Here is a 27994-nt window from a genome sequence, read left to right on the forward strand (position 1 = left end):
GTTTACACATACATATTTAGTGTTTAGCACTCATTTTCGTGTATGTCGCACATATGTAGATTTTACTGTACTGCTTTGAAATCACTTTATAATAAGCTCTGTTTAGAATAAATTATTCAGTACGGTAGTGTGTCGTGACTGCTACTGTCGTGTTACTAACGCACTTGCTTTGCTTTGATGTGATATCGTAGTGTATTTTCATTTTATAAATAAAATATATACACCGAGTGGAGTCGAAAAATAATATCGTATAATTAAAGAAAGGTGAGAGGTCATTTTATTGCGCGTTGCATCAAATAACAATTCTATCACATTCATTTTAAAAAGTCACCAATTTGGCAATTCGTCGTATTAAGCGATTTTCACTGGTGTATCTAAAGAAAAGTTTTGCTCGTTTATTTTTTCTATTTGTGTTGTGAAAATTCCTATTGTATCATTGACCTATTGCGCCATTATGGCAGATTAATAATGTGATGCTATTTTGCAATTGCACTTAATTGAAAACCGGTTAGTCTTATTTGCCCTTATTGAAAATAGAAATTGTTGTTTCTATGCATTTGTACGCATTTGCTGTATTATATGTATTTACATAATTGTGCATTTTTGTCCATAGAAATTGCTGAAAAATGCTAAATAGATTTACACTCAGCTTTTTAATATGTCACTAAAACTTATCTTAATCATTATTTAAATGTATTTTGGGTGTCTATAATCTTAATTTGCGTTTTAAATTTATAAAATTGCCTTCATAATGGTTCTGCGCATTAAATGAACTCTTGATTATCTTTGGAGAAGGTTTTTAAATCAATTTTCATACTTACAATACACCTGATGTGAATATGTATTTGCAAATGTAAATGGACATGATAGTTTAGATGTATTTTGAAATTTGATTATTTCAATTATATAATGCATTTTTTGTACATAGAGTACATACATTTTATTTTATTTCATTTATTTATTTTACATATATACCAGGAAGGCCTTACAGGTAAACCCCAATGCGCCTTCCTGGCCAATTACAAATTACAAATTACAATTCAGCATTTTTATATAAATCACTGAATTACGAGACACTGAAAAACTCGCAAATCAATGAGACATCTATCAATTTGTACACAAACTTATTTATTGCACATTAATTAATAACAAATTATAGGTAACATATCGTATAGGAGGGATTTTTAGCCATTTTTTTCCGGGAACCGTTTCAACAATAAAATCAGGGAAAATTGGCAAACTCTGATAGGAAACGATCAACCACAAGTCACAAATCCAGGTTTAACCAACAGCATACTCTGAAAAATTCATTTCATTCGAAGCCCGGACCCAGGGATCGAACCACGTTTATAAGGATTGGTTTTCTATCTCAATATATTTTTTTTTATCTAAACGTACTAGCTCAAGCGGTAATTGCAATTTAAATGCTTTCGTTGTGTATATGGTTGTATCGCGTAATATGTTAGGTGCAAGCGAGATGGCATATAAAGTCCGACCGCTGTACTCTGTGAGGTGGATTACATGCCGTCTCGCTTGCACCCAAAATATTACGCGATACAACCATATACACAACGAAAGCATTTAAATTGCAATTACCGCTTGAGTTAGTACGTTTAGATAAAAAAAAAATATTGAGATAGAAAACCAATCCTTATAAACGTGTTGAAATAAAAAATTTGCCAAATAAATGAAAAATAGCACGGGAAAAAAATCCGTAAACAAAAATATATTTTTGACTTTTAAAATTCGCTAGACAATTAATTAGAAGTATTTTAAAGCAATAAAATATAACAATTAATAGAAAAAATATCTGACTATTGATTCCAATACTCACTTTGAGCGTAACAATCCTAAATTTTGAGTTAAAGACCGAAAAAGCCAAAAAACTGTAAAAATCGCGGATTTTTTTAAATGCTCATATCCCGTAAACGATCACCCACCAACAAAAATCAATATCATATTCGAATTCAGTGGTTCTTAGTAAAGATTGGCTAGTCTCCGCTCTGGTATTTTTTTTTTTGTTGCTCAGTGTAATTATACAAGACATGTTTGAATTTCAAGTTGAATTTTTTTGCAATTAGATTTCATAACTTACAGAATGTCACATTTTAAATAAAAGAACAATCGTTTCAGAAAAGAGGAAGTAATGGGCGATTTGATCAATGAAAATAACATGCCGACCATAGCTGAGTTTTTCGAGGGAAAAACGATTTTCATCACGGGAGGAACTGGTAATATTTTTTAATATAATACAGGAAACAAACAGTAGCTGAATGTAATTTTAATTTTAAATAAAACAAAACATTCAGGACGTTTAGAGCCTACAGTGTTATTCTTAATCACTGTAACATGTATTCAATTGCATTTATGATGAAACTACATATGAAGCTTCTCGCTATTCATAAATATTTATACACAGTGGCGTAGCTAGAAATTTTGGGCCCCGATGCAAATATTACGCCTTGATATTTTTTTTTAAATACGAAATGAAATAAGTTTATGTACATATTTTATATAATAAATATTCATATAATAGAGAAAATAATAAAATATTTTAGAAATAATCTCACTAATTTAAATTTTTCTTTCTTGCTTTCATATCACTAATTAAATTTTTAACTTTTAATTTTGCAGCTTATTTATGTTCAATGGGCAACAATGCAAGATTATTTTGTCTTGATTGTCCGATAGCGTTTCTTTCTTTGTTTTTAATCATTTTTAATTTACTGAAAGATCTTTCAGTACTCGCCACTGTTATTGGTAAAATAAAAAATAACATAAAAACGACATAAGCTTCCGAAAATTCTCTTTCCAAACAACTGTATTTTGTTAAGTTATTATGAATATTGTTTTATGGTCATGTTTTCAGTGAAATCGTTTTTCAATTATGAACTTACTTGAATGAACTAGTCATCAAATCCATCTGAGAAAACTTCTGGATACTTTTTCCTTAATTTTAAACAATTTTCTAAAATATTTTAATTATGATGAATTCATAATACTGCGAGGTTCAAGAAAACTGAAATAGTTTTTCACTGACTGCATTCCTTGAAAGCGACTTTTAAGTTGAACGTTTACCTTGTTAATAATGTTATAAAATACATTTAATCTGAAAAGCTATTCACTGTTGAATCTCTAATCGGATGCTAACTCATCAGAATGATGTTATATTCAATATATTTAGATAGAAAATAATATTCTTTTCATATTGAGTGTTAAAAAATTTGCGCCCTTGTCGAGCATGGGCCCTGATGCTTTGCATCACTCCGCGCAATGGTAGCTACGCCACTGTTTATACACATATGTACATACATATTACATAAATAGTGAGAGTAATAGGAGGTTGTCGTTCTTACCAGTACCATATCTGTCCGTTAAGCAAAGGAGTACCTAGTATAATATAGAGTAGAACCTTGATTATCCGGATTGTTAAAAACAAGCACAAATTTTCCGATTTTACTGCTCTGAAATGTACAACATAAAAATTCGAAAATAAGACGGAGAAATGAGTCAGTTGTCTTCAAAATTCAATACTTTGAGTATTGAATGAAAAGAAGTTTTTTTCTTGAAAATTTGATCGCGATTTAAATATTTATTTTTAATATCGAAAAGAAAACGTGTTGTTTTATCATTAAAAGACAAATTAGACAAAATCAACGCTTTAATTATTTTGAATAAAAACACCAATATTTTTTTTTACTACCGCCATTTATGTATCAAATTAATGACTACCAACTGTCACCGAGATTAAAAATATTCGGACTTGAAAAGCTTCTTTAACGAAATTTTATCTCTATCTTAATGGCGGATGATCCATTTACTTATATTGATGACCAAAATGAGCAATATGGCAAAGTATGAAAACGATCGGATAAGAGGCAAGTGAAACATAAAGGAGGTATTTAAAAAGCGGTGTCTTTTTTGTCAAATAAATATGGTTTTGGAACGTCAACGATCTCGGATATAAAAAAAATAAAGTGAAAAGATAATGAAGTTTATTAATGTAGAAGATAGAAGCTCTCGAAAAGAAAACTCGAGGTTTTGCGAGAAAATGGGTAATGGGCACTGCATTTTCAATCGCGTTCACACACATGAATATGTATTATATTTAAATTGACTAGAAGTTTCGAGACACCCCACCAAAAATGATTTTCACACTGATATGGAAAATTGAATTTACCCAAACAATATGGACAACCAAAAACAACCCAAAAACCAATAGTTCATCGTCTAACTTAAAAGCACAGTGCGAGTCTCAAAATAATTGAAATGAACCAAAAAATGAATCGAATGACACACGGAAATGCGGAAGAAGTGCCACTGAATGACCAATTTACATACATATTAAACACTGTCGAATTTTGGAGTAATTTCCCAACAACAAACCAAATTCGCTGTTTTTTTCTGTATATATTTGAATTTTTTTTATTTGAACTTTGCCTTTGAATTTCCATTGAATGTGCCTGATGTAGTCATAATGTGATGAAATTAATATTTTTTTGTGCGTATATTGTATGTACATACATATGTAAATTGTTACATATTTATTGAACAAAAAATATCAGTAAAAATTAAGACATCACCGTACATATAGAATTTCTATTTAGTATCTAGATTTTATCATTAAAATATTAGATAATGAATAGTTAAAAGTTCGTTGAACTCTAGTTCACGACCTCTTGTAATTAAAAGGTAAAATATTTATTTTATTTATATATTCATGTATTATACACATTGTTCAGTTACGGGAAACAATTTGAATTGTGTCGTTTGCTTAAAAACGGTGAATTTTAATAGATTTATTATGTATTTATTTTTTTAGGATTTATGGGAAAAGTTTTGATTGAGAAACTTTTGTGGTCATGTCCTGGAATAAAAACGATTTATTTACTGCTTCGTCCTAAGAAGGGAGTCGAAGGAAAAGAAAGACTCGTCAATCTGGAAAAGTCTCCGGTAATTACCAAGAAAATGTTAACAATCAGTCTCAATTTAAGACTCAATACTGATCTTTTTATTTAAAATTTCAGCTATTTGAAAGATTGAGGAATCGAGATCCTAACTTTTTTCTGCAGAAGGTCAATTTAATCAATGGAAATGTCAGCGAAGTCAATTTAGGTAATAAAATATATCAACGAAACGCAATATATGTATGTACTTTATATAATCAACGATTTTTTTTTTAATTTTAGGACTATCACCGGAGGATAGACAAACTTTAGTAGAATCGGTGTCAGTGATATATCACGCTGCAGCCAGCGTTAGGTATTTAAATACCTGCCTATTGTTAAATAAATACAATCTTAAGATAGTTAGAATCAGGGCCCCTGGAAAAATAATTCCATACCCTATGACTAGAGACACGTATTTTGGGCATCTATTTTTGTCAATTTTAGCATTTTCATTTTGAATTTCATCGTTTTAGGGCATTAAAAATGTTCAATTTTAGCATCCTTTTTTATGAAGAGTTTTATTTTAAATAATATTTTTTTTTAATAAAATTTATATATATATATATATATATATATATATATATATATATATATATATATATATATATATATATATATATATATATATATATATATATATATATATATATATATATATGTATGTATGTATACATATATACAATTTAAAGACAACACAACAATTAAAAAATAATAGAAAAATTTTTTGGAATTAAAATTTCAATTAAAAAGACATGAATATGAAAATACAAAGACAAAAAATATGAATATAAAAATATAATACAAATTAAAATTTATTAAAACTCAACATGGAGCATATTTCTACAGATTCTTTTTTGAGATTCGTGCGACGATCGGTAACAATTACGTATATTGTATTTACTAAAATACCTTTCAGCATCCACACTATTGACGGGACACCAAATAGATTTTCGAGCTGCACAACCAAACTCTTCATATTTAATTTTTATTGCCATCAATAATAGCAATATATCCGGCGTGGATTCACTTTTTATATTCTCTATTAATTGTCTAAAAAAGTGCTGATATCCTTCCAAATATTGAGCCTCTGTTAATACATTAAACAATGGCAGGTTTCTAAAAAACAAAACTGTTTATTTAACATTAATATTAGATTTTGTACCTGCTACAGATAGATTGAATAGTTTACTCAATGTTTGGAGGAATAGATTTATCTCATTTAGTCTTGAGTGCAAGTCTAGTTTTAAGACGCTTTTTTGAGCAGCCTTTTGGATACACAGCTCCAACTGTTTACAGTAGTAGACAAAACCAGTTGCTTGGTTTCGACAGGAAAAACACCGTCTAAGGTAAACTGCAAGCTCTGTTTTATCCCCTCAATTTCTTCACATAATAAATGGGCAAAGGGATAGGAAGACCCTTCTAAATTGTCTATTAATTTTATAAATTTAATACAAATTTCACTTTTGTTTGTTATTTTAGCACCTATTCGCATATTTTACGAATTTAGCATCTATCTTGAATTTTAGCATTAATAGAAAAATGCCCAAAATACGTGTCTCTACCTATGACAAACCATAAAAAAAAACTTATAGATATATTTTTAATATGTGAATCATCTATCAGAACTATTAAAAAAATACCTATATGTTAAATGTTATTTTTTGAAATAATCGAATAAGAAAGAATGATATAACAGGTACAATTTTACATGGATACAAAGAAAGCGCGGATAAAAAATAATAAACATTTAGCGTTAAAGAAATATATGTATTTTTATGTAGAATAATATAATATATCAATATCGATCAGTCGAACGTCACAATACGGGGCCCCTCAGGTAGTCCGGGCCCTGGAACTTTAACCCCAGCTTTCTCCCCCCCCCCCCCCTCTCGGCGGCCCTGGTTATAATCAATTCTATTCACTTCTAGATTTGATGATCCTTTGAAAGAAGCCATTATGATGAACGCAAGAGGAACAAGGGAAATAATGATGCTAGCCAAGGAGATGAAACAAATTGAAGTAAGTCGTTATATCGCTGAAATTTGATATAAAAACTTTTTTATAAAGATCTAATTATTAATAATATATGTGACAGATAGTCTTGCATGTTTCTACAACATACTGTAACACCGACAAAAGCGTGGTCGAAGAGATACTTTATCCTGCGCATGCAGATTGGCAGACGACCATAAAAATTGCAGAGAATGCTGATGAGAACACCATGAATATATTGACACCCAAGTAAATATGAATTATTTGGTGATTATCAGGGGCGGCTCGTCTTTAAGGGCAACTGGGGAATTGCCCCACATACATTTCTCCCAAGCAAAAACGAAAATAGATTTGTATTGTTGGTGACTCGTCAAGAGGAAACAAGTGTTTCTTTATCCCACTCACCCCGCAGTGAGTAGAACCGGTTCGTAATTCAGTTCGGGGTAGTCGCTTATCTGCCGTAGTCCCGTGGTCACCAGCTTCAGTTTACCTGCTACTCTGGCACTTGCGAATGCTACTGTATGTGGAGTGTAGACAGTAATTCGAGGCAAAGAAAAAAAGATCCGTAGTTCCGTATACAGAAGGTCACTTTTAGTCGGTTGCGTAAAGGTCTCTATGAGGCAGAATAAGCCTGCCTCGGTCGTCTATATACTGTAAAAAAATTCGAAAAAATACGACACAGTGAACTTTTTTCAACATTTCAACTATATTTTGCAAAGTATGCTTACATTTTTAATTAAATCTTTCATTTTTATTATTAAATATTTTTTAGAACACACAATGAACCAAGTCGATAATTTAAGAGTCATTTTTCTTGCATAAAATGTCACTAAAAAAATATTGAGTTCATAATTTTTGGAAAAAAATGTGGGGGGTTTCCCACCTTTTTTTAAAGTCACGAGCCGCCCCTGGTGATTATTATCTTAAAAGTTAATACTTATAAAACCAAATTAGATAGCATTATAAGTCATTTTTTAAAGGTTGTTCGTTTTTGAATATTGCCTTTTTTACAAACGTCCTTTACGTTTCACTTACGATTACAATTTGTTTTCGATCGTTTTCATACTTTGCCATATTGCTCATTTTGGTCATCAATATAAGTAAATGGATCCTCCGCCATTACGATCGAGATAAAATATCGTTTAAGACGCGTTTGAAGTTTGCAAATTTTAAATCTGGGCGAGGTCTATGTAGTCTTAAGTTTTATACATAGATGGCGGTAGAAAATAAAATTATTGGTATTTTTATTCAAAATAATAATTTATATATCTTAATATTATATACAAAACTAAAAGAGGTTTGTTTTTAAAAAAACTTTTTTTTACAAGGCTATTATTATTCATCATAATCTCCAGATTTTTTAAATTTCCGAACATAAATTCTGAAATTCAAAAAAATCACTTTTTTTATCCGCTGTATATATTATATAATATATAGCTTTTATATAATATTTTTGTACATATAAATACTCAACGTATTGTATACTTTGTTATAGATATTTAGGAAATCTTCCTAATACTTATGTCTTCACTAAAAGTCTAGCCGAACACATTGTCAATGACTTACGAGGAAATATTCCAACTGTCATATTCAGACCATCTATTGGTGAGTGTAATAAATTTCAACTCAACTTTGTGATTTGACATTTTTAATATACTTTTTTTTATTTTGAAGTCGTCTCCAGTATGGAGGAACCCATGCCGGGGTGGATAGAAAACTTCAACGGTCCAGTTGGGTTGCTCGTAGCCTGCGGCAAAGGTATTTTCAAACTTAAGTATAATTCAAATTTATCACACCCAAATGATAATAAAATATAACGACAGGTATCATGAGATCCATGTATTCGACCAATTATGTAAAAACCGACTTCATACCAGTTGATTTCGCAATCAAAGGGATGATTGTAGCCACTTGGAAATACGCCGCTATCGAGTGAGCTTCGATGTAGTCAAAATTATTATATACACAGTAGTATTGAAATGAATGCCAACTGATTGAAATTCCAGGCCAACAATTCAACCCGTGGTGCCAGTGATAAACTGTTCATCGGCTAATGTGAAGGGAGTGACATACCATGAAATTATATCGATAGGTTTGTCGTATGTGAAGGAAATGCCCTTAAATAACATACTGTGGGTACCCGGTGGTGGATTTACACGGTTCAAAACCCTACACATAATGAAGGTATGATATTTAGAGTTCGGTGATTATTGCCCACAAAGCGCTCGCTCAAAAGTCACTCAAATGTCTATAACGGAACATCTGGCTATCATACTTTAGTACGCGAGACAGGTGTGTTGACCGTGTCCCGGGCTAAGAAAACACCGTTTGTGTTTGTAAGAGGATCGTTTATTTTTGTTCAACCGTTACAAGGGTTATTGTATGTACGAAGAGGATGGGCTTCGGAGAAGTGAGCTGGTTGAACTTCAGAGGTTCACTCTGGTGTCTGGAGCTGCTGCGTCGCTTTATATACGTCCTAGGTTGGAGCGTGCCGCGCGCAGATGCTTTGTCTTCGTTTCCAGGACACGTGCGTTAGAGACACGTGTTGACCTATTTTCGAGGCGCGTGCTCGGTACACGTGTGGTTTATGGGGTCAGCGTCAGGACGTCGTTCGTTTGAGAATGCGGGCATGTGCCACGCATTAATGACTGCCACGAGTAAACGACTTTTCAGGACATGTGTCGCGGTTGCCTGATGACATCGCTGTTGGGTTTCGTTCGTTTTACGATCGAGCAATGAACTCTTTCTTCTGGAATGGTCGAAGGGGTCGTTGCCCTTGAGTTATGCATGTTTGTACAGGATCGATGATGTGATCACTGGTTTTGATTCGTAATAGCACAAGTTGTGCTAACGAGAACTCGAGCGCCAAATATTCCGTATTCGCGATTTTCATGGCAAAAATTGTCTTTTGGGCGATCGCAATGTGCGTAATAATCCAATTACCAATATTTAGGCCGAATTTGATTTTTTTTTTCTTTTGAGAAAATGTTTGATAAGAGTTTTGATTTGATTTCAGACTATACTGTTTCATCTGCTGCCGGCATTCTTAGTAGACATCGGATTGAAACTAAGCGGAAACAAACCAATGTAAATATCATGTGGAACTTTCGATCGATTTGGTCATTTTAAAATGATTTTTGGTAATCCTCTAGTTCAGTGGTTCTTAACCTTGTTGGAGGTACTGACCCCCACCAGTTTCATATGCGCATTCACCGAACCCTTCTTAATAGGAATCCTTCTTAATTGGCACCCGAATCATATGAGTTGGTTCTGTGTCTTGACCTCTGCCGAACCCCTGAGACTGACTCACTGAACCCCTGGGATTCGATCGAACCCAGGTCAAGAACCACTGCTCTAGTTGAATTGTTCCCGACTTTTTGACTTGCTTACTTTTCAGCAGTCCATAGGGCGAGCAAAGTGTGTTGACCGTATCCTGGCCTATTGAAAAACGGTTGTATTTTTTGAAGAGGATCGTTTTATATATGTTCAGTTTATACAAGAGTTATTGTATGTAAGAAGGAGCTAGTTGCTCACTTCAGAGAAGTGAACTCCAGAGGTTCACTGTACGCGGCCGTGTGCAAAAATGTCCATGTGAAATGTTCTCAGAGTGTGCGTGTCGCCGTTCTGCTTGATTGGTTTTTATTTTATTTTTCTATTTTTCTATTTTTGGCCTATTTTGGCCTATTTTTCTGCGGCATCTGGATGTCATTTGATTTGCAGTTGAAACGTGGGATTTCGGACAGTTACAATGTATTTTCCATTTCCATATTATACTTCTCATAGAAAATGTTTGCAATTTATCTAGACATTTCAAACAAACGACAGATATGTTCGTCATAAACTTAAAAGATTTTACGTGATGGATTCTTATTGATTACTGCCACCGTAATTGAAATTTCTAAAAAGTCATTAAACCCTTGCCGCACTGTGATGGATAGCGAGTGACCAGGACTTACATTTTATTGCAAGGTCCTAATATTTATGTATTCCACATCGAAGCCTCTATGATTCAAATTCATCATCATCATCATCATCATCATTTACAGCCATTCGCCATCCACTGCTGGATGAAGGCCTCTCCAACACGCTTCCACTCGTCTCTGTTTTGCGCAACTCTCATCCATCTCACCCCGCACATTTTCCTAATTTCGTCCACCCATCTTCCCTGCGGTCTTCCTTTTACTCGTTTGCATTATATCGGGTACCATTCAAGCACTTATTTTGTCCACCTTTCGTCCATTCTTCTAGCCACGTGACCCGCCCATTGCCATTTCAATCTCTTTACTCTATCCACTATGTCCACTACCCTTGTCATGCTTCTCACCCACGTGTTCCGCTTCCTGTCTTTCCTCGTTATGCCAAGCATACAACGTTCCAAACTTCTTTGAGTGCATTGGATTTTGCAAAATAAAAACATTGATCAATATCAACAGAAATAATAATATTCGCGGAAAGCTCTTTGTAAACGTGCCTTACAGATGGGAATTTAGTACGCGCCACGCTCAACGGTCTGTGTGAGAATGATATCCGCCTTGGAATGACGGCTCTTTTTAATTTCTTACACTTATTATATATTATTCAACGTTTAAAACATGTTAAAATGATTTTTATACCTAATTACAATAATTAAACTCGCAGATTTTGCATTATTTTAACTTTAAACCCCCCTTTTTTAGCTGGACACTTGGAGTCCAGCACAGAGGCTAGCGGATTTTTTTAGCACAGTAAGGCAAGTGTTTATTTTAGACGGTCGCAATGTTTTGTTTTGTACGTATCTTTTAACGTTGATATCTGTAACTTTTTCCACCATTATTAGTTTAATTTGTATACTCCCAAGCCGAGACTTGAGAGTATGTCTAATTGGGTAAACGGACTACTAGTCATATGTGAACCAGTCACAGGACAACCGGTCGCTCTAGGTCGGTCACACGTGATCACCCGTCACACTAAAACTGGTCACACCCTAAAATCGGTCACGAGAAAACTGGTTGACCGATTTTAGGGTGTGAGCAGTTTTAGTGTGACGGGTGATCACGTGTGACCGATTGTCCTATGACCGGTTCACATTTGACTAGTAATCACCGAACCATCTAATTGATAGTACGTAGTTCCATATGAAACTAATTAAATTCAATTTCTAATCATAGGTTATGGCGATTACAACGAAGAGTGTATGTTGCATCGAATGCCCTCCTTTACTACATCATTAACGAATGGCTCTTCAAAAACGATCGTTTCCTATCGCTAAGGAGTTCTTTATGTTCCCAAGACTATAAAGAATTCAATTATGCATTGGAAGAAATTGATACACACGAATTCTTCAAGAATTCTGTCATCGGTGCGAGGAGATATCTGTTGAAAGAGTCCGACGATACTATTCCACAAGCGCGCATTCATTACAATAGGTAAATAGTAGGATCGCAATATATTATATATATGTACGTGTAAATTTAATGATAATATTTTACTTCTAGAATGTATTACTTGGATCGAACTATCAAAGCCATATTTTGGATATGCGTAGCATGGTTTCTATACTCGTCGGTCTTCGTCAGAAATTGCATCAGTGAATTGTTTGGGTATGGTGTTGCAAAATAATTACACATGTGTTGCTTAAATTATTTTAATTTAATTTTACGATCCCTGTTTTTTTAATAAAATAAACCATTTTTAAAATATTTTAATTATTATTTATAATAATGTATATGTATATCAAATTTAACTCGACACAGTTGATACATTCAGATACATATTGTATATAAAAAAAAAATTGAATTTTTATTCTCTTACGACTAGTTAACAGCAGACCACACAAAGCAATCAACAAAAACAGTTAAATAGTCAATCAAATGGACGTAGAAAACTATGTTTCTCAAACACTATGATTTTACAGTCAAATAAAAAAAATAGTGATGAAAATAATTCATTTTCTAAATATAAATAAGATTTTCACAAATTTATTTAATCATGATTGACTATTCAAGTATAACGGAATATAAATTTCTATTATAAAAAATATGTACTATAAATTGTATTAATCTGTCTATAGTATAAAAAAAAATGGACATAAAACGATATCTAAAATAAGCTGAATCTCAAAAAAATACACCTCGTTTGACTAAGTTCATTAGGAAAATTCATATATCATTACAAAAATAATTATACTGTGGATTAATTGTGATATTACAAATATATAACAAACATTAAAGCTGCCAGTGATATACAAATACATATAAATTCGAGTTCCGATTACAACATAAAAGACGGACGAGAGATAGTTTGGTACAAAGTAATCCACAATATACATACACATGTAGAATGATATATTATATTATACTATATGGCACACACAATGGCGGTTTAAAAGCTAAAATATCAAGAAATGGAAAAGGAGGAAGACATTTGGCAAGCTTAAACTAATTATTGCTACGAAAACTGTTTACGACACATGACAAAAGTATAGAATGTAATAATTGGATATTGCAGTTTGAATTTTATACTGTTGAATTATCATATTTACACCAAAATGTGTAAATCGCGTTTACGCTAAGAAACTCTTAATTTAAATTATCATATAAAATTTTACATTGCCACAGATAGATATTCCATCGATAATTTTATATGAAAATTTTGAATAGTAGAAATTAGGCAGCTATTTGAAGTTCTTCGAGTTCTTTTTCTTCATCCACTTCGTCGTCGTCTTCGTCGTCGGAGCCATGAACAGATGGTGCTGGAGTAGTTGCGCCTGTTTTAAAGAATAATATGATTATAATTTTTACAATATATCTATAAATAATACAAAGAAAGCAATCAAACTTGTGCAAGACGCAAATAAAATTTCAAAACAATGAAAAAGTGCAATAAAAAAACCTAACCTAATATAGCTAACTATACAGGTCATTGGTTTGGTGATTACTGGTCACAAAGCAATGGTCACAAAGTCACTAAAATCTCTATACGGAACATCTGGCAGCCGAAAAGTCCATCATACTAACGATAACTATCATACTAATAACGAGAACTTGAGTGACAAATATTGCGTATTCGCGATTTTAATGGCAAAAATTGTCTTTGTGACCACCGCAATGTGACTAATAATCCAATTACCAGGTCATTGTACATTCAGATGTCAAAAGTGTAAGTGAAAATTTAAGAAATGAGCTACAAATCATACTTTTTTACAAAACAACCAGCAAATGGCACTATACCTCATTTTATATACAATGACCATTATATTTGCAGGCTTCGGAACAAGATGGTGTCAATGCTTATTTCGATCAAAATCAAACTAAGTGTAATATTACATTTAATATACATATACTTATTTGAAACTAAGTTTTTATTTTTGACCAATATTGCTCTAATATTGTGTGTGTTTTGTGTACAGTTGTCATGAAACTTAATCAGAAACATCACCATGTGAATGAATCTGTTCAAAGACATCTTTATGAATGACTCAAATCAACGATGCCAAATTGTTTTTGTATTTCAATATCCAGCAGCGTGTTTGGTATATGTATATGTTCTCGAACATAGTCACGGGTCACGAGGTCGAGTCCCACTGATTGCTGCTATCACAGTTTGCCAATTTATCTGATTTTCATTGAAACGGTTCCAACAAATTGGCAACCTTTACCCAATTCTCGCAATTTTCGAGTTTGAAGCTTCTCGAATTTCGCTTATTCGTATAAAATGCTGCAAATCATATATATATAATATAGCTATTCTGTGTGTCTGTCTGTCTGAGATTACGCTCGCCATATTATAATAGTCGTTGATATTCCAAATACATATGTACGTCACAGTTAAACCACTGCCAAAACGTATACGAATATAATAGCAAAAAACGAAAAAAAACTTCTATATATACTGTTTGCTACCAATGTTTCCTCTATGCAAATATAAGTCTATGAGCGTTAACCGCCATTTATTGAAAATTTATCTAATTAATTAATTCTTCTATTGGTGTTTTATATTGTTTTTATATACATTGGTAAGTAGATAGTTTTTACCATTATTTTTTTCATATTAAACAATTAAATATAAATATATTTAAAAGTTATTCGAAAAAAATTCGACCGCGTGCAGATTGAACATAGGACCGACACATTACTTTAATTTTCGAGGTTTTAGCTTCTCAAATTTCGCTGATTCGTATAAAAATGCTGCAAATTTGTTCATAAATGTCTCGCAAATTTCTAGTTTTTCAACATCTCGAAGTTTATATTAAAATAAAAAAATGCTCCGAAAATATAAGTTTATCAAAAAATGTATCCATAGATGTCTCTATGAAGGCTTTGTTAAAATTATTCTAAAAATTGTATATCGATGTAACTGGCCAAGAAGGCGCATTGGGGTGTACCTGTTTATATATATGTATATGTATGTAAAAAATAAAATAAAATATTAGTTTTAGTTAGGTGAAATTTTAACTATAGAAAAATTGACACTCTCTTGTCCCGAAGTTTTCCTTTATAGAAAATATGTTCACACAATAATATATAAATAGCTTGTGTTCATTATGTACATATACGGTGCATCAAATTCCGACCCCTACGAGTAATATTAAGGTCTATCTGATTACTTTTTGTATTAGATCTTTTGATTGCTGGCGTCCGACTCGTCAATTTCCACTTTGCTCTCTAGCTTTGCGATGAGCTCGTCGATCTGTTCATAAATAGTTTCACTTAGCGTTTCTAAAATATTTTCGCTCGGCGTTTTGTACGCATCGTCGAGTTCGACTGAACTGTGCATCACGATGCACTCCTCGCTCTTGTCGACATTCACCACATTATAATGCTTATTCGTAAAATCTATCTCGATGCCGCCTTCCTCGCCCGTGTCGACAATATTGTTTATGACGAATTCCTCTACTTTTGCAGGCTCCGTGGCTACTTCCGGAGCCGCGGCGATCGTTTGAATTGCTACATCTTTTTTATCGTCGTTTAAAATAACGCTTTGTGATTCCACGTTTTGAATCGCGTCTTCATGAATTATTGCATCGGCAGTTTCGCCAACGGTCTGTGCGGTTTCATCTTTGGAAATACTACTATCTACGTTGTTACAGTTACAATTTTGATCCTCGGCTGTCTTTTCTTCGCTATCGTGCGAGCTCAATGAGACTGCTCACCGAAACAAAAATGCAAATTTTACAAATACTTTGGATCTACAATACTTTTATACTCGATTTCAAATGTGAAGGCACAATGGAGCTTCGCCGTATTGGTTAAATTTTCATACTTTTGAAAAGAAGTTCGTCATTTAACCAAATAGTATAATCGAATTTGTTGAAGTGAAAACGTTAGACAAGTGGTCTCCGATCAGCCACCTTCGTCCCTTATCACTACATCCTGCAAGCTTCCGACAACTCAGTAGAGTCATTAACCGTTTGCCCGCGGCCATCTTCTATGGAAGCTTTGGGCGACAAATCTGTAGCGCGGCTGTCTTCCATAGAATTTCTGAACTTTGCAAGGGAATTTCAGGCTTATATGCGCCTATTTCAACTGTTTTAAAGTTCAAAATTGGTTCAATATATTACTGAGAGTTGAATGCCATCTATTCAATTTGCTTAAAATGAATATATACCAGTCAAAAATTAATTTTTTGTGGAACCATACTGAAACCTCGTTTATGTGACGTCACGTCTTCATACAATTATGAAGAATGATTATTTGACAATTAATCCAAAACTACGAGATATATTATGTATTTTATTATTTAAAATAATACTTAATGTGTTAATTAACATATTTGGTTACTTGAGTAAATATTAAAATCTGTATTTAAGGTCGAAAACTCGATTGCCAAATTCGCGAAAAAGGTGCGGCGTACAGGGCTTGTTCGCTATATTTATTGCCGCGGGCAAAGGGTTAATACAATGTATGCCTCACATGCATCCGATTTTTGAAAAGTAAATATAATGTTGGGAAAAAGTATTATAATGAGATCTCCATAGTGCCTTGGTGAATGAAATGAAGTATGTAAAATGTCACTGAAAAACAAAAATTATGACTTAAAAATAAGCCACATTTGTAAATGATTCATACGTACGCGAATGTGAAGGACTGGGAGGTTCTGAAATTGGCCTTGGATAACTGAAACGTCCCCCTTGTTCGGCTTCGATCTCATCTACGTAGTCGGGATAGACGGAGCGCAGGGCTCGTACACGTGCCTGTCTGTAAAACTACAATTTCCAAACACAATTAGTAAACTAATAATTAAAAATGCGCTATAAAACTTGAACAAGTTTTAGTTGAGACACTTACAATGCCGAGATTTCTCCAATCCATCAAATCAGACAGTCTCTCAGTTCGGTTCCTTTGGATTATTCTCTGGCGACGGTTCAATCTACAACACAACAATCAGTATCTGACATTATCTGAAGCTACACAGGTAATTTAATACACAACAGTGATTGATTTACCTGGCAAAATCGTACATGTACTGAGCCAATTGTTGCACGGAGGCTTCTAAGGATATGTAACGCCTGTCGACTACATAGATACCGTAAGACATCGGGTCAGCTATGTGCTCTTGCATGAAACATCCAAAGCCTGTAAATGAAAGTAGTTTTTTTTTATTACATTCCCATCAGGATACCTACATAAATAAGTGGAATTTAGTTTTATAGTCTAGAAGTATGCATATTTGAATTTTAGGTTGGCATGCATTAGTTGAAGAATGGTTGAGTTGTCATCTTGTCATGTGACGCTTAGTTCGTTGTGGCGCTCCATCAAGTAATAAAAGTTTTAAACCAAGGAGTCTTTTACTGTACTGTGTATGTCTCTTAACAACGATATCCTACAAATATAATAATGGTATAAAATGTTACCTGACAAATTTGTAGTGATGCTGGGTATTCCCATCACGGTACATTCGGCAGGTGTGTAGCCCCAGGGTTCATAATAAGATGGAAAAACTCCCAAATGGCATCCTCTGACGAATTCTTCGTACTCTAGTCCGAGTAGCGGATTAGTTGAGGATAAAAACTCGGGGTGGAATATAACCTAAAAATATAATATTTTACATAAAACAAATATATATATATTTAATGCGTTATAAACGACGAGTAGATTTAAGGCCAAAATTGTAAATTGCTAAGAATTAATTTTGGAATGAGTAATGCTAGTTATTAAAGCCAAAACATATTATAAATTCATAGCCCATTACCGAGTAATGAATTCAACAAAATGATTCATATTCAAAGGTCGAAAAGTTCTTGCATATTACTTAAATATCTTTCTGGAGTTTTGAAAAATTCAATAATTATATTATACTAGGGGTTGTACCCGGCTTCGCTCGGTATTTGTAATATAAACCGCTTAAACATGGCTAATCTAATAGTAATTATGTAAATTGATTTTTATTAAATTTATTTGAATCAAAATAATTTCACGACTGCCAATCAGAAACCACTGGTTTTTTTTTATACATATGTAAGGGAATTGGAACTGAAATCAGAATTGAAACTGAACCAGGATTCCAGATCCGGAAATGAAAAAGGAATCCGGAACCGGAACTGAAAAAGAAATCCAGATCCGGAACTGTAAAAGAATCCGGAACCGGAAGTGAAACAATGATCCGGATCCGGAACTGAAACAGGAATCCGGATCCGGAACTGAAAAGGTTCTGAAACTGAATCGGGATCCGGAAACATCCGTCGCCATTGAAAATAATTTTTTTTCGATAACGTCATGGATTCTACAAACCAAAACTTACATACATACAAAGCCTCTTTCAAAATTATATATTGTATGTTGGACTTACAATTAAGAATGACAGGTTAAACCTGGCACAAAGATAAAAACAATTGAATAGATATAAACATTTATACAGATGCCGTGAACTGTTAGTTTAAGGTATTTGGTGGATATGCAATCAATACCTAGTATTCATCGTGGTAATCAATACCTAGTATTCATTGTGGTAATCAATACACGGTATCAGTAAAAGAAGTTTAATATAGGTGTAATACACCGGAAAGCACTGTTGTTTGAAGTGCCAGTGGATCTCACCAGTCGGCAAAACATGGTGGGAGATCCTCAGTTGTATGAATCCTCAGTTATGTCCTTTCCTTTTGGGCATGCTTGGGTATAATTCCCTTGAACTTCGGAGAAACTTCTCATTAATTCGTTTCGTTCTCCTGCTCTTACGTGGTAATACGTCATGCCCGTTGTTGCTGGAGCAGTTGGGACTTTATGTCCCTAATCACTATGTGCGTGGTAGACATCATCATTTGCTGGCTGTACCTCCTGCCCGCACAGTTCTTTTTCGAATGGCTCTTATTCCAAGAGCTATTCGACTTCTTAATGAAATCGTTGCTGCCGAGACTGAATGTGATATTTTCCACCTCAGTGAGCGTAAATTGTCGGAATTTACTCTAACCCATTTATCTGGTAGTCTGCGCTCATCATTGTTTTCATGATTGATTGTGATTTATGAGTGAAATTTTGATTAACTCTCTTCCATTTGGGCCTTACAGGGATGTTTTGTATTTGTAGTTGTTTCTTACATATTTATTGGAACTGGCTGTAGGTGCAAGGCATTCATTATGCTATATTTTTTATTTGATATTTTTACTTAATCTGTTATTATAAAATGCTATTTTTTATGTTTATGTATGGATGTATTTATGTTTATGTTCAAATGTATTTTTTTTATGTATAATTGATGAGTATATTATTTTCGTTATGTATTAATTTATGTTTAATTGTTATTTTGTTTTTTTTGTGTTATATTTTTTGACCATTGTGGCGCTTTAGGAATTCCTGTTATGCCACAATGGTCTGTTTAGAATAAAATAAATAAATAATGAATGCACCACCAGAGATAATATTCACCAGCTCAATGCAATTACATATGACATCACCAAACGCCGATAATAAAATAAAGTACAAAATTACCTTAACCCGGTCGTTGACCGTATTAAAAAGTTGACACCGCCTCACCGAACTCAAGACGGGATCATTCCAGTCGTCGACCTGTAATAAATTATTTAGATCAGTAACATTGTCATTGAAAATTATGCAGTTGATAAGTAAACGTACGACGTTGTGTGTGGTAACCGGAGGCAGACCGTCTCGCTGCATGGCGTAGATACACCGCTTCAGCCTCACCATATCTTCCTTTTGCAACAAATCATTCTGATCCGGCAAATGACCGCTGAACCAACAACCAATATAAAATAAAGTTTCCGATAAAGATCAATATTGTAGATATAATATTAATAGTCTCACCTCAAGCATGTGTCGTACATCTTTCTGCCGACTTTTTGCTGAATTTCATTGATGGTGTCTCTTAAGCTTTTGGTGACAGCATGGCCTCGCAAACTTTCAACGTTGAAGTTGTTTGTTTTCGTCGGGAATATTAAGAAAGCCACGACGGTGACGTCAGGATGCGTCGACTAGATTGAAAGGTTCAAAATTTGAATGTGTTATGTGATTGTGATAAGCAAATTGGTGTAAGGATTACCTTTAAGTAATGATTCAACCTCGCTAAAGCCTCAATGAACACGTCGGCACCCTTGTTGCCGAATTCGTAGCGGCCGGCGATGAAGAAATAAAGAGTTTTATCCAGATCGAAATTGAAGTGGCTGAAATGTTGACGATTTCAAATAAAAACAAGGAAATTTCGGTTGCATTAGGTCTTTAAAGTGATAAAACATAAACAAATATGGTTTCTATATTAAGTAATGCTCATATAAAGGATCGTTAGAGAAACATCAACCAATAGGAAGATGCTTTATATTGCCTTCGTAAATGAAATAGCAGAAAAAATTGATTCAAAATGACGTACAAAGAATTTAAACACTCTTTTTGAGTAAATGTTTATATGTGAAATGTAAAAAGAATATATGTATGCATGTTTAACTTTCTTTTTTCAAAATTATGAGATAATTTTAGAGTAGGTTGGGTCATTATTTTCCAATTGAGTTGAAGATCTAGATGGCAGTTGGTGAACAATTACATTGAAAGTTCACTAGTTTTAGACAAATTAGACGAAAAAAAAAATGAACCCTTTCACAAGCAAAGGCGATAATTTACTACTGCAATAAGAGAAGACTAAGGAATTGGAAATCTTTGGAACCGATCGCAAAAAATCGTAACTTTGGAGCGCTGATCTATACAAGCCTTTTTTGTATGGAAATTTATCTGTTTCACGTGTCAAAAATACTTGAGTGTTCTCTTTCACATTCATTATGACATTTTGTATGGAGAATTTTTCAACAGGAGCGCAAAACAAAAAGGGGGTTCAATGTATAAGCGCTCCTTAGGATGAACCACCTTGGTCGATAATACTGACGTTCATTTAGAAATTTCAACCCAAACCTAACCTAACCTTATTTGGTAAAACAAATGCACATTACCCATAGAAATGCCCTCGGACAAATTCATGAATCTTTTCTTTCGAGAGCGCGTGCAGATTTTGAAATTCATGCAACGCTGAAAATTTTTTCACGTTCAGACCGTTTGGTGTGATTAAATCTGGCTTTCTCTTGAGGAGATGTTCAGCCTCGTAGCCTGAAAGCACAACACAATCCATATATTAGGTCTGATTTAAATTTGAATAACAGAATTGTAAATAGAATTTTTGAGCTCTTTTTCCTATTATGCTGTACATTAACATTAGAATAATATAATACTATGATTACTAACAAAATTAAATTAAAATTGTAAAATAGAAAATGATCAGTAGATCAGTAGCTATTAAAATAGATATAAGATGTATTGTGAACATAATTTAGCAATAGTAAAAAGCATTTAAAAATCAAATTTGAATACACTCAAAGAAAGAATGATAAAAAATTCACCAGTAATTTCAGAGACGGTGGTGAAGATGTGCGTCATGTGCGTTGCGGCCCTCTCCATGCAATAGCGATGGTATATTTGCCTTTTTCCAGCTTCCTCATCGACTTTGAACTATGGCAACACGCTACAATAGGTTATTATTTATACAACAAGCAAATCAAAATTGAATGTTTAGTTGTGAATAGTTTCAAACGAACCACCATTCTGTATGATAAAACTCACTTTGTCTAAGTTGTTGTAAAAGTCGGTGTTTCCAGCGCATAAGTAACGGCCAAGAAGAGTTGCGTGAGTTGTGAACACTGTAGCTACATCCACATGCTTGGTTCTGTAAAATTAAGGGCAAAATTTGAGAGAAAGACATATCCGAGGGATGAATAAGATGAATTAGGATTAGGACCATAGATATAGAATACCATAGATACGCCCTGACGCTCTAAGCCGATCACCCTGTTGGACCATGCACGCACAAAAAAAAGTACAGATCATGCACACTCTCTCTCAGCAGCTAGTTAGCTTCTAAGTAGGAAGGTCGATTGACATTTTTCGAAAAAGCCAACGTGTTCAGTGAAATAGTGTTACAATTACTCAAGAAAACATAAAAAGGCGGATGGCATCACATATCATAAGTAAGAATTAATATATAATGTCTTCAATTATAGTAGTATTTTAACATATAATGAAATATCGGCGCGATGTATGTACTGATGGAACAGCGGTCGACAACCTCTGCCACAGGTGTCACTAAATGCACGCGTATATCTTGTTGGCACTGATGGAAATTCAGAAATCGACATTAAGTTTAAAACTACAAACAATGAACTAAATATTAAAGTGTCAGGTTTAAAATTGATCCTTGTGGAAGTTACTAATGTTTAAATATTGTAATAGTTAATGATGGTTTTATTATAGTAACATACATTTGTAGTTTCATATAGTGTGTATAGCTAAATATTTTTTTCTTAATATGGCTTTATTAGTTTGGTTTACTGTCACGCGGGGTGTCCAATAAAATAAAGTTATAAATAAAATAAAACTTCAGTGCATGTACATATGTACATAAACTGGTTGCTGACCACTGCCGACCGCTGCGTTTCTTTCTTTTTTTAACCACTTCCCCGCTAGTTAAACCCCCCGCACCCCTCAGTTAGTGGCGACAAGATCTCCAACGAAATTTGTATGTAATGGCATATCTAGGTTATTCTACATCTATGATTAGAACTCAAATATTGTAGTACAAGATTTAGAAACAAGATGTTCAAAAGGTGAGTTGAATGAATAAACTTTCGAGCATAAAAATTTAGAACTAACCTTAAGACTATCAGTCCCACTCCCGCTTGCCATTCATGGAAATGGGCAACGATTCTCGGCGGAGTATCGGTCCAGTTTTCAGCTGCTTTTCTGAACTGTAACAGATTAATATGAATGTTTATATGTATGTATATACTTTACATTTACAATAGTAAATAAAATCCAAGATGAAAATTATTACTTCTTCGATGAACTGTGCGACCATGTAGCCGAGTATGACAGAATCGTTGGCTTCGATGTCCAAATGGGGAATACCTAAATTGCACGTGTCCCAAAGGTGTTGCTTGTACTCGTCCAACCTCCAGGCCCCAGATCCAATGTCGAATAATACAATTTGGGGATTGCCATCAACCAACCACGTACCAGTGTGCAGCTAAAAATGTATCAATCATGCAGAATTTTTATTTATTTCAGCGAATTTAGTTGAATCGTGTAATGAATGTCATACTTTGTAGCCTTGAGCACGCATAGCATTAACTGCAATACTGAGTGGATTGTTTTCGGGAAAATCTGATTCTTCTACTTCGGTTCTTGCACAATACTCTTTATATGGTCCTGGAAAAAGAAATATTTTGTTATAATACTAATACTGTAAAACCTCGATTGTCCGGATTAATTGGGAGTGAAGGTAGACCTGATAATGAAAAATCCGGATAATCGAAAAAATTACAATTGACAGGGAAAGTCGTGTACATTCAGTATGAATAATTTTTATTTGTCTAAATTTACATATGTATATAATAATTTGAAGAACAATATTAAATTAATCTTTATTAAGAAATTCAATTATGGATTTTTGCTTAAAGTTAGCTGTTCGTTTTGAAGCTACCAAATCGCGAATACTTTTCATACAATATTGGACCAGATATCTTTGAATGAATAACATAAAAATACACTCTTTGACTTCTTGATTTCCTGATTTTTTCATAAAATTACGCTCTGAACTTCCATCTTCTGACATTAAAGAATCAGTAAACTTCATAATTCTTTATATCCGAGATCGTTGAAGTTCCAACACCATATTTATTTGACCAAAAACGCCCCAAGACACCGCTTTTTAAAGCATTGATTTTATATAATTTGTCTTTTAATGACAATATAACACGTTTTATTTTCCATATTAGTAAACCTTCACAATGAGAAGGAAGACTTGTCCTCCAATAAAGCTGAACAACGCGGTGATCCCACAGGTAGAGGAGGCAAGATACCTGGACCGCAGGTTGACCTGGAGGAAGCACATCTGGACAAAAAGGAAGCAACTAAACTTCAAGTTCCGGAAACACTACTGGCTAATTAAAAGGAGTTCAAAACTGACCACGGAGAACAAACTCTTGGTTTATAAGGCCATCCTCAAACCAATATGGATGTACGGGATACAGCTATGAGGGTCAGCGAGCAAAACGAACGTCGAAATAATTCAAAGGTTCCAGAACAAAATCCTGAGAATTATACTGGACGCCCCCTGGTTTGTCCCGAACGACATAATCCACAGAGATACGAGGATGGCAACGGTCATTGAAGAGTCAAGTTCTGCGGTCTCAAAATATATGTAAAGAAAGGCTTAGGAACCACCCCGACAGTCTGGCGGGGGAGTTATTAGATAACAAGCCAATAAAAAGACTCAAGAGAGGTGATCCCTTGGACCAGTAACAGATAGTGAATTGCCAATGCGCATTTCACCCACAAGCTAGGGAATAAGAAAGGAAAGAGGAAATGCGCCAAATGTCCCGAGGAGGAAAGATAGCTGCATTTAAATTGGAAAAAAAAATATTAGTAATATTAAAAATAAATATTTAAATCGCAATCAAGTTTTCAAGAAACAAACGTCCTTTAAGTATTGAATTTTGAAGACAACTGACTCATTTCTCCTTGTTGTTTTCGAATTTTTATGTTATGCATTTCAAAGCAGCAAAATCGTAAAATTTGTGTTTGTTTTTAACAATCTGGATAATCGAGGTTCTACTGTACCGTGTACATATGTAAATAGCCTTAATTTAGTACTGGTTAGGTCACCGGTTTTCAATTCGTGGGTCAACAATTACTAATATTATGTAGATATTGAACAAAAAAAAAATTATCTGTGTATAAAATTCAAAAGTGAAGATTAATTCAGTTAAATTAAAATTTATTTATTTATTTATTTATTTATTCTAAACAGACCATTGTGGCATAACAGGAATTCCTAAAGCGCCACAATGGTCAAAAAATATAACACAAAAAAAAAAAAACAAAATAACAATTAAACATAAACATAAATACATCCATACATAAACATAAAAAATAGCATTTAATAATAACAGATAAAGTAAAAATATCAAATAAAATTATACTTACCAAGTAGACAATACTGTTCGCCCATTTCCTCGGTGGACATGTAAGCTTTCGATCTGATGACAGTATAAATTCCTCCAACTGCAAGTTCAATGTACAAAATTAATTCAATTGCTTGTCAATTAAATGTTATTGTCTAATGACGATCAATTGATATCCTAATGTACTTGTTCTGCATAGTTGTAATACCAATCGAAATTCGTTTGAGACACTGAAGGGCGTCAAAAGAAAAATTCCATTCTATATAAAAACATAATGGTAACTTGATAATTATGTTACAATGCAATTCATCTCAACAATAGATCCTCGGTCTGTGGTTTTACATTTTAAATAGTTGAATGTGTCGACACTTTAAGTAAACTGATACGCCTTTCAAGGATCACAGCGAGCATTCAGCGAGATTATGTTACATTAAAATACAGACCATCTGTGTCTAGCGATATGAAGATTGTATTGGTGATTCATAACTTAATACATAGTTATGTTTTGAATGAAAGATTGCACAAGGGTAGTCAATGACCATGAATGCTGCCCACCGTACTTCTGGCAGCTTTCCAAGCAGACCGATACAAGTTCAAGTGTACTAAACATAAATAGGTCGACACCAATAAACAGTTGGAATTGTTGAATTAATATAATAACCCTTATTAGCAGCTTCCCAAGCCACTTCGAAGGTCCATCGGTTCTCCTGATTGGCAGTCTGACCCCGGTCCAGGAATGCACGCAGTTCATGGCAAGAGTCAGCTCGATAGAAGCGTCGAGTGGCCCGTTCCCTCGACATGGTTCAGCTTAAAGTAATAACAATAATGGACGTTATATAATCTGATAGGTGTGTGATTTGATTAATCGATGTTTACAACGATTTAATTTTTATCTTCCGGCGAGCAATCAGCGTGATTTTTTTTCTACTAGTGTTATTTTAACCGATAGTAGATACAAAAATAAAGGTCGTGACGTATTGAGCGTATTTGCTATTTATTATCAATGGCTTAAACGTTAAAAATAATATAGATAACAAAGAGTTTAATACAAACAACTTAAACTTGATATTGATTATTTTTTCTATACATACATACATACATAGGTTATAATAAATAACTGAACAATTGCTATATGATGTAGTAAAGCATTTTTTTTTTTATAATAATTTAATGACGAATTAAAATTGTATTTTTACATTTTGATGTGTATATGTATTAATTGATATGTGATATGTATTAAGTATTTTTGAACTTTCGAATTGTGCAGAAAATAATCTATTTTAAAAGATTTTGATGAAAATATTTCAGTATTGTTCAATATTCTAAAAATTTATTTTGACATTGGCCTATTTGGAACCGAGAAGCAGAAGTTTGCGAATATGAATTTCATCATCAAATAATATTTTTTTCTATCAGTAAAGAATAAAACAAACTTTAAATCACATGCAAGTTTTACGTGTTGTGATAGAATATCTTATTTATCTTTCGATCATAAGTCTATGTAATGATTTTGTTTATATATCCAGAAAGATGAAAATTACTATAATATTATTGATATTTGTTGTTAATAAAATATATTTTAACAAAAAACAGATATCATAGTTAACAACAAATTAATATTTCATTGTAATATTTAGATAAATAATAAAATAAGCAACTAGTTGTCAATTCAGTTCTGTTAATATTCCAAAAGTAAAACTTTTAATATTACTTTTATTACAAGTTGTATGTGTATAAAGTATTTGATATTATTATATTATGTATACAAAAAGATAACTCCTCCAAGAGAAATAAGCAATGGAAACATTTCTGCAATCATCAAAAGTTGAACCGCATTAAATACATATACAATCGAGACATATAGTCGTGTATAAAAAATAAGTGTCAAGTTATCATAAATAAAACAGCAAAAGTGGGGAGGGGGGGGGGAAGGAATTGAATTTGTACTAGATGAATAACAAACACTGGCGAAAAGAAAATTGCGTACGCCGGTCGTAAAAAAATTTCCCGCTCACATTTGAATCGAGGCGGAAGAGTTTCCGAGTGCGAATGAATGCAAATTAAAATAAAATTGGCGACGTGGGAGCGACCGGTCGCGAAACTGGATTGGAGAAGAAGTCGCAAGGACACCGACCGAGTGAAAGAGCAAACGGGGAACGAGTATTTGGTGAAACGACCTCATGTATGTACTCATGTCGTACGCATGTTGGTTACGATGTGGTCGTAACTCGTCACGCGTGCGTATATTTAGAAGTCGGTAAGGAGACGTTGTCGAGCGGGTGCACCACCACATGATGACACGAAGTGGAGGTGGAAGCGGAAGCGGAAGCGGAAGCGGAAGCGGAAGTTGAGTTTGCGCAACACCTGTGTGGTGCGGTGCGGTGCGGTGCGATTCGAGTAAACTTGTTCGATTCGAGTGACGTGCCGACGAGTCGCAAGTGACGTCACAACCACGCTCTGCCACTCGAAGCGTCCCGACCGGCTGCCGACCGGCGACTGTCGGAATTTTGACTCTCGACTATCTTGGCTGCCTGTCAAGGTCACCCTCACACTCACCCTCGCACTCGCACTCGAACTCGCCCCACTCTCACGACCTCATGTACTTGCACGACCATGCTTGCCAATT

General features: G+C 33.8%; 2 protein-coding genes across 3 annotated transcripts; one reads left to right on the top strand and one right to left on the bottom strand.

Annotated features, from left to right (window-relative positions):
- Nucleotides 1-18: 18 nt before the first annotated feature.
- On the top strand, nucleotides 19-12700 carry LOC143909775 (putative fatty acyl-CoA reductase CG5065). 2 transcript variants are annotated; one of them, XM_077427947.1, is made up of 14 exons: nucleotides 19-264; nucleotides 2134-2231; nucleotides 4823-4953; nucleotides 5028-5115; nucleotides 5190-5262; nucleotides 6878-6968; nucleotides 7045-7190; nucleotides 8437-8546; nucleotides 8616-8699; nucleotides 8765-8873; nucleotides 8948-9125; nucleotides 9958-10028; nucleotides 12089-12346; nucleotides 12416-12700. In XM_077427947.1, the coding sequence occupies exons 2-14, from the start codon at nucleotides 2147-2149 to the stop codon at nucleotides 12537-12539; spliced, it is 1548 nt and encodes a 515-aa protein (XP_077284073.1). In that variant the 5' UTR covers nucleotides 19-264; nucleotides 2134-2146; the 3' UTR covers nucleotides 12540-12700. The 2 variants fall into 2 exon arrangements, with proteins under 2 accessions (XP_077284073.1, XP_077284074.1); XM_077427948.1 differs by having other exon boundaries at nucleotides 119-507; nucleotides 12416-12664.
- Nucleotides 12553-27866, bottom strand: Glys (glycogen [starch] synthase). Its single transcript, XM_077427943.1, has 18 exons — nucleotides 27733-27866; nucleotides 26030-26175; nucleotides 25391-25468; nucleotides 23505-23611; nucleotides 23238-23429; nucleotides 23057-23151; nucleotides 21971-22073; nucleotides 21751-21859; nucleotides 21307-21460; nucleotides 20412-20532; nucleotides 20177-20343; nucleotides 19988-20102; nucleotides 19844-19921; nucleotides 17773-17947; nucleotides 17365-17494; nucleotides 17207-17288; nucleotides 16992-17124; nucleotides 12553-13686 (listed from the first exon to the last, which is right to left on the bottom strand). Exons 2-18 carry the CDS (start codon nucleotides 26166-26168, stop codon nucleotides 13586-13588), a joined length of 2079 nt encoding a protein of 692 aa, XP_077284069.1. The 5' UTR covers nucleotides 26169-26175; nucleotides 27733-27866; the 3' UTR covers nucleotides 12553-13585.
- Nucleotides 27867-27994: the final 128 nt, after the last annotated feature.

This window comes from Arctopsyche grandis, chromosome 3 (assembly GCF_051622035.1).
Source record: "Arctopsyche grandis isolate Sample6627 chromosome 3, ASM5162203v2, whole genome shotgun sequence".
Taxonomy (NCBI): Eukaryota; Metazoa; Arthropoda; class Insecta; order Trichoptera; family Hydropsychidae; genus Arctopsyche; species Arctopsyche grandis.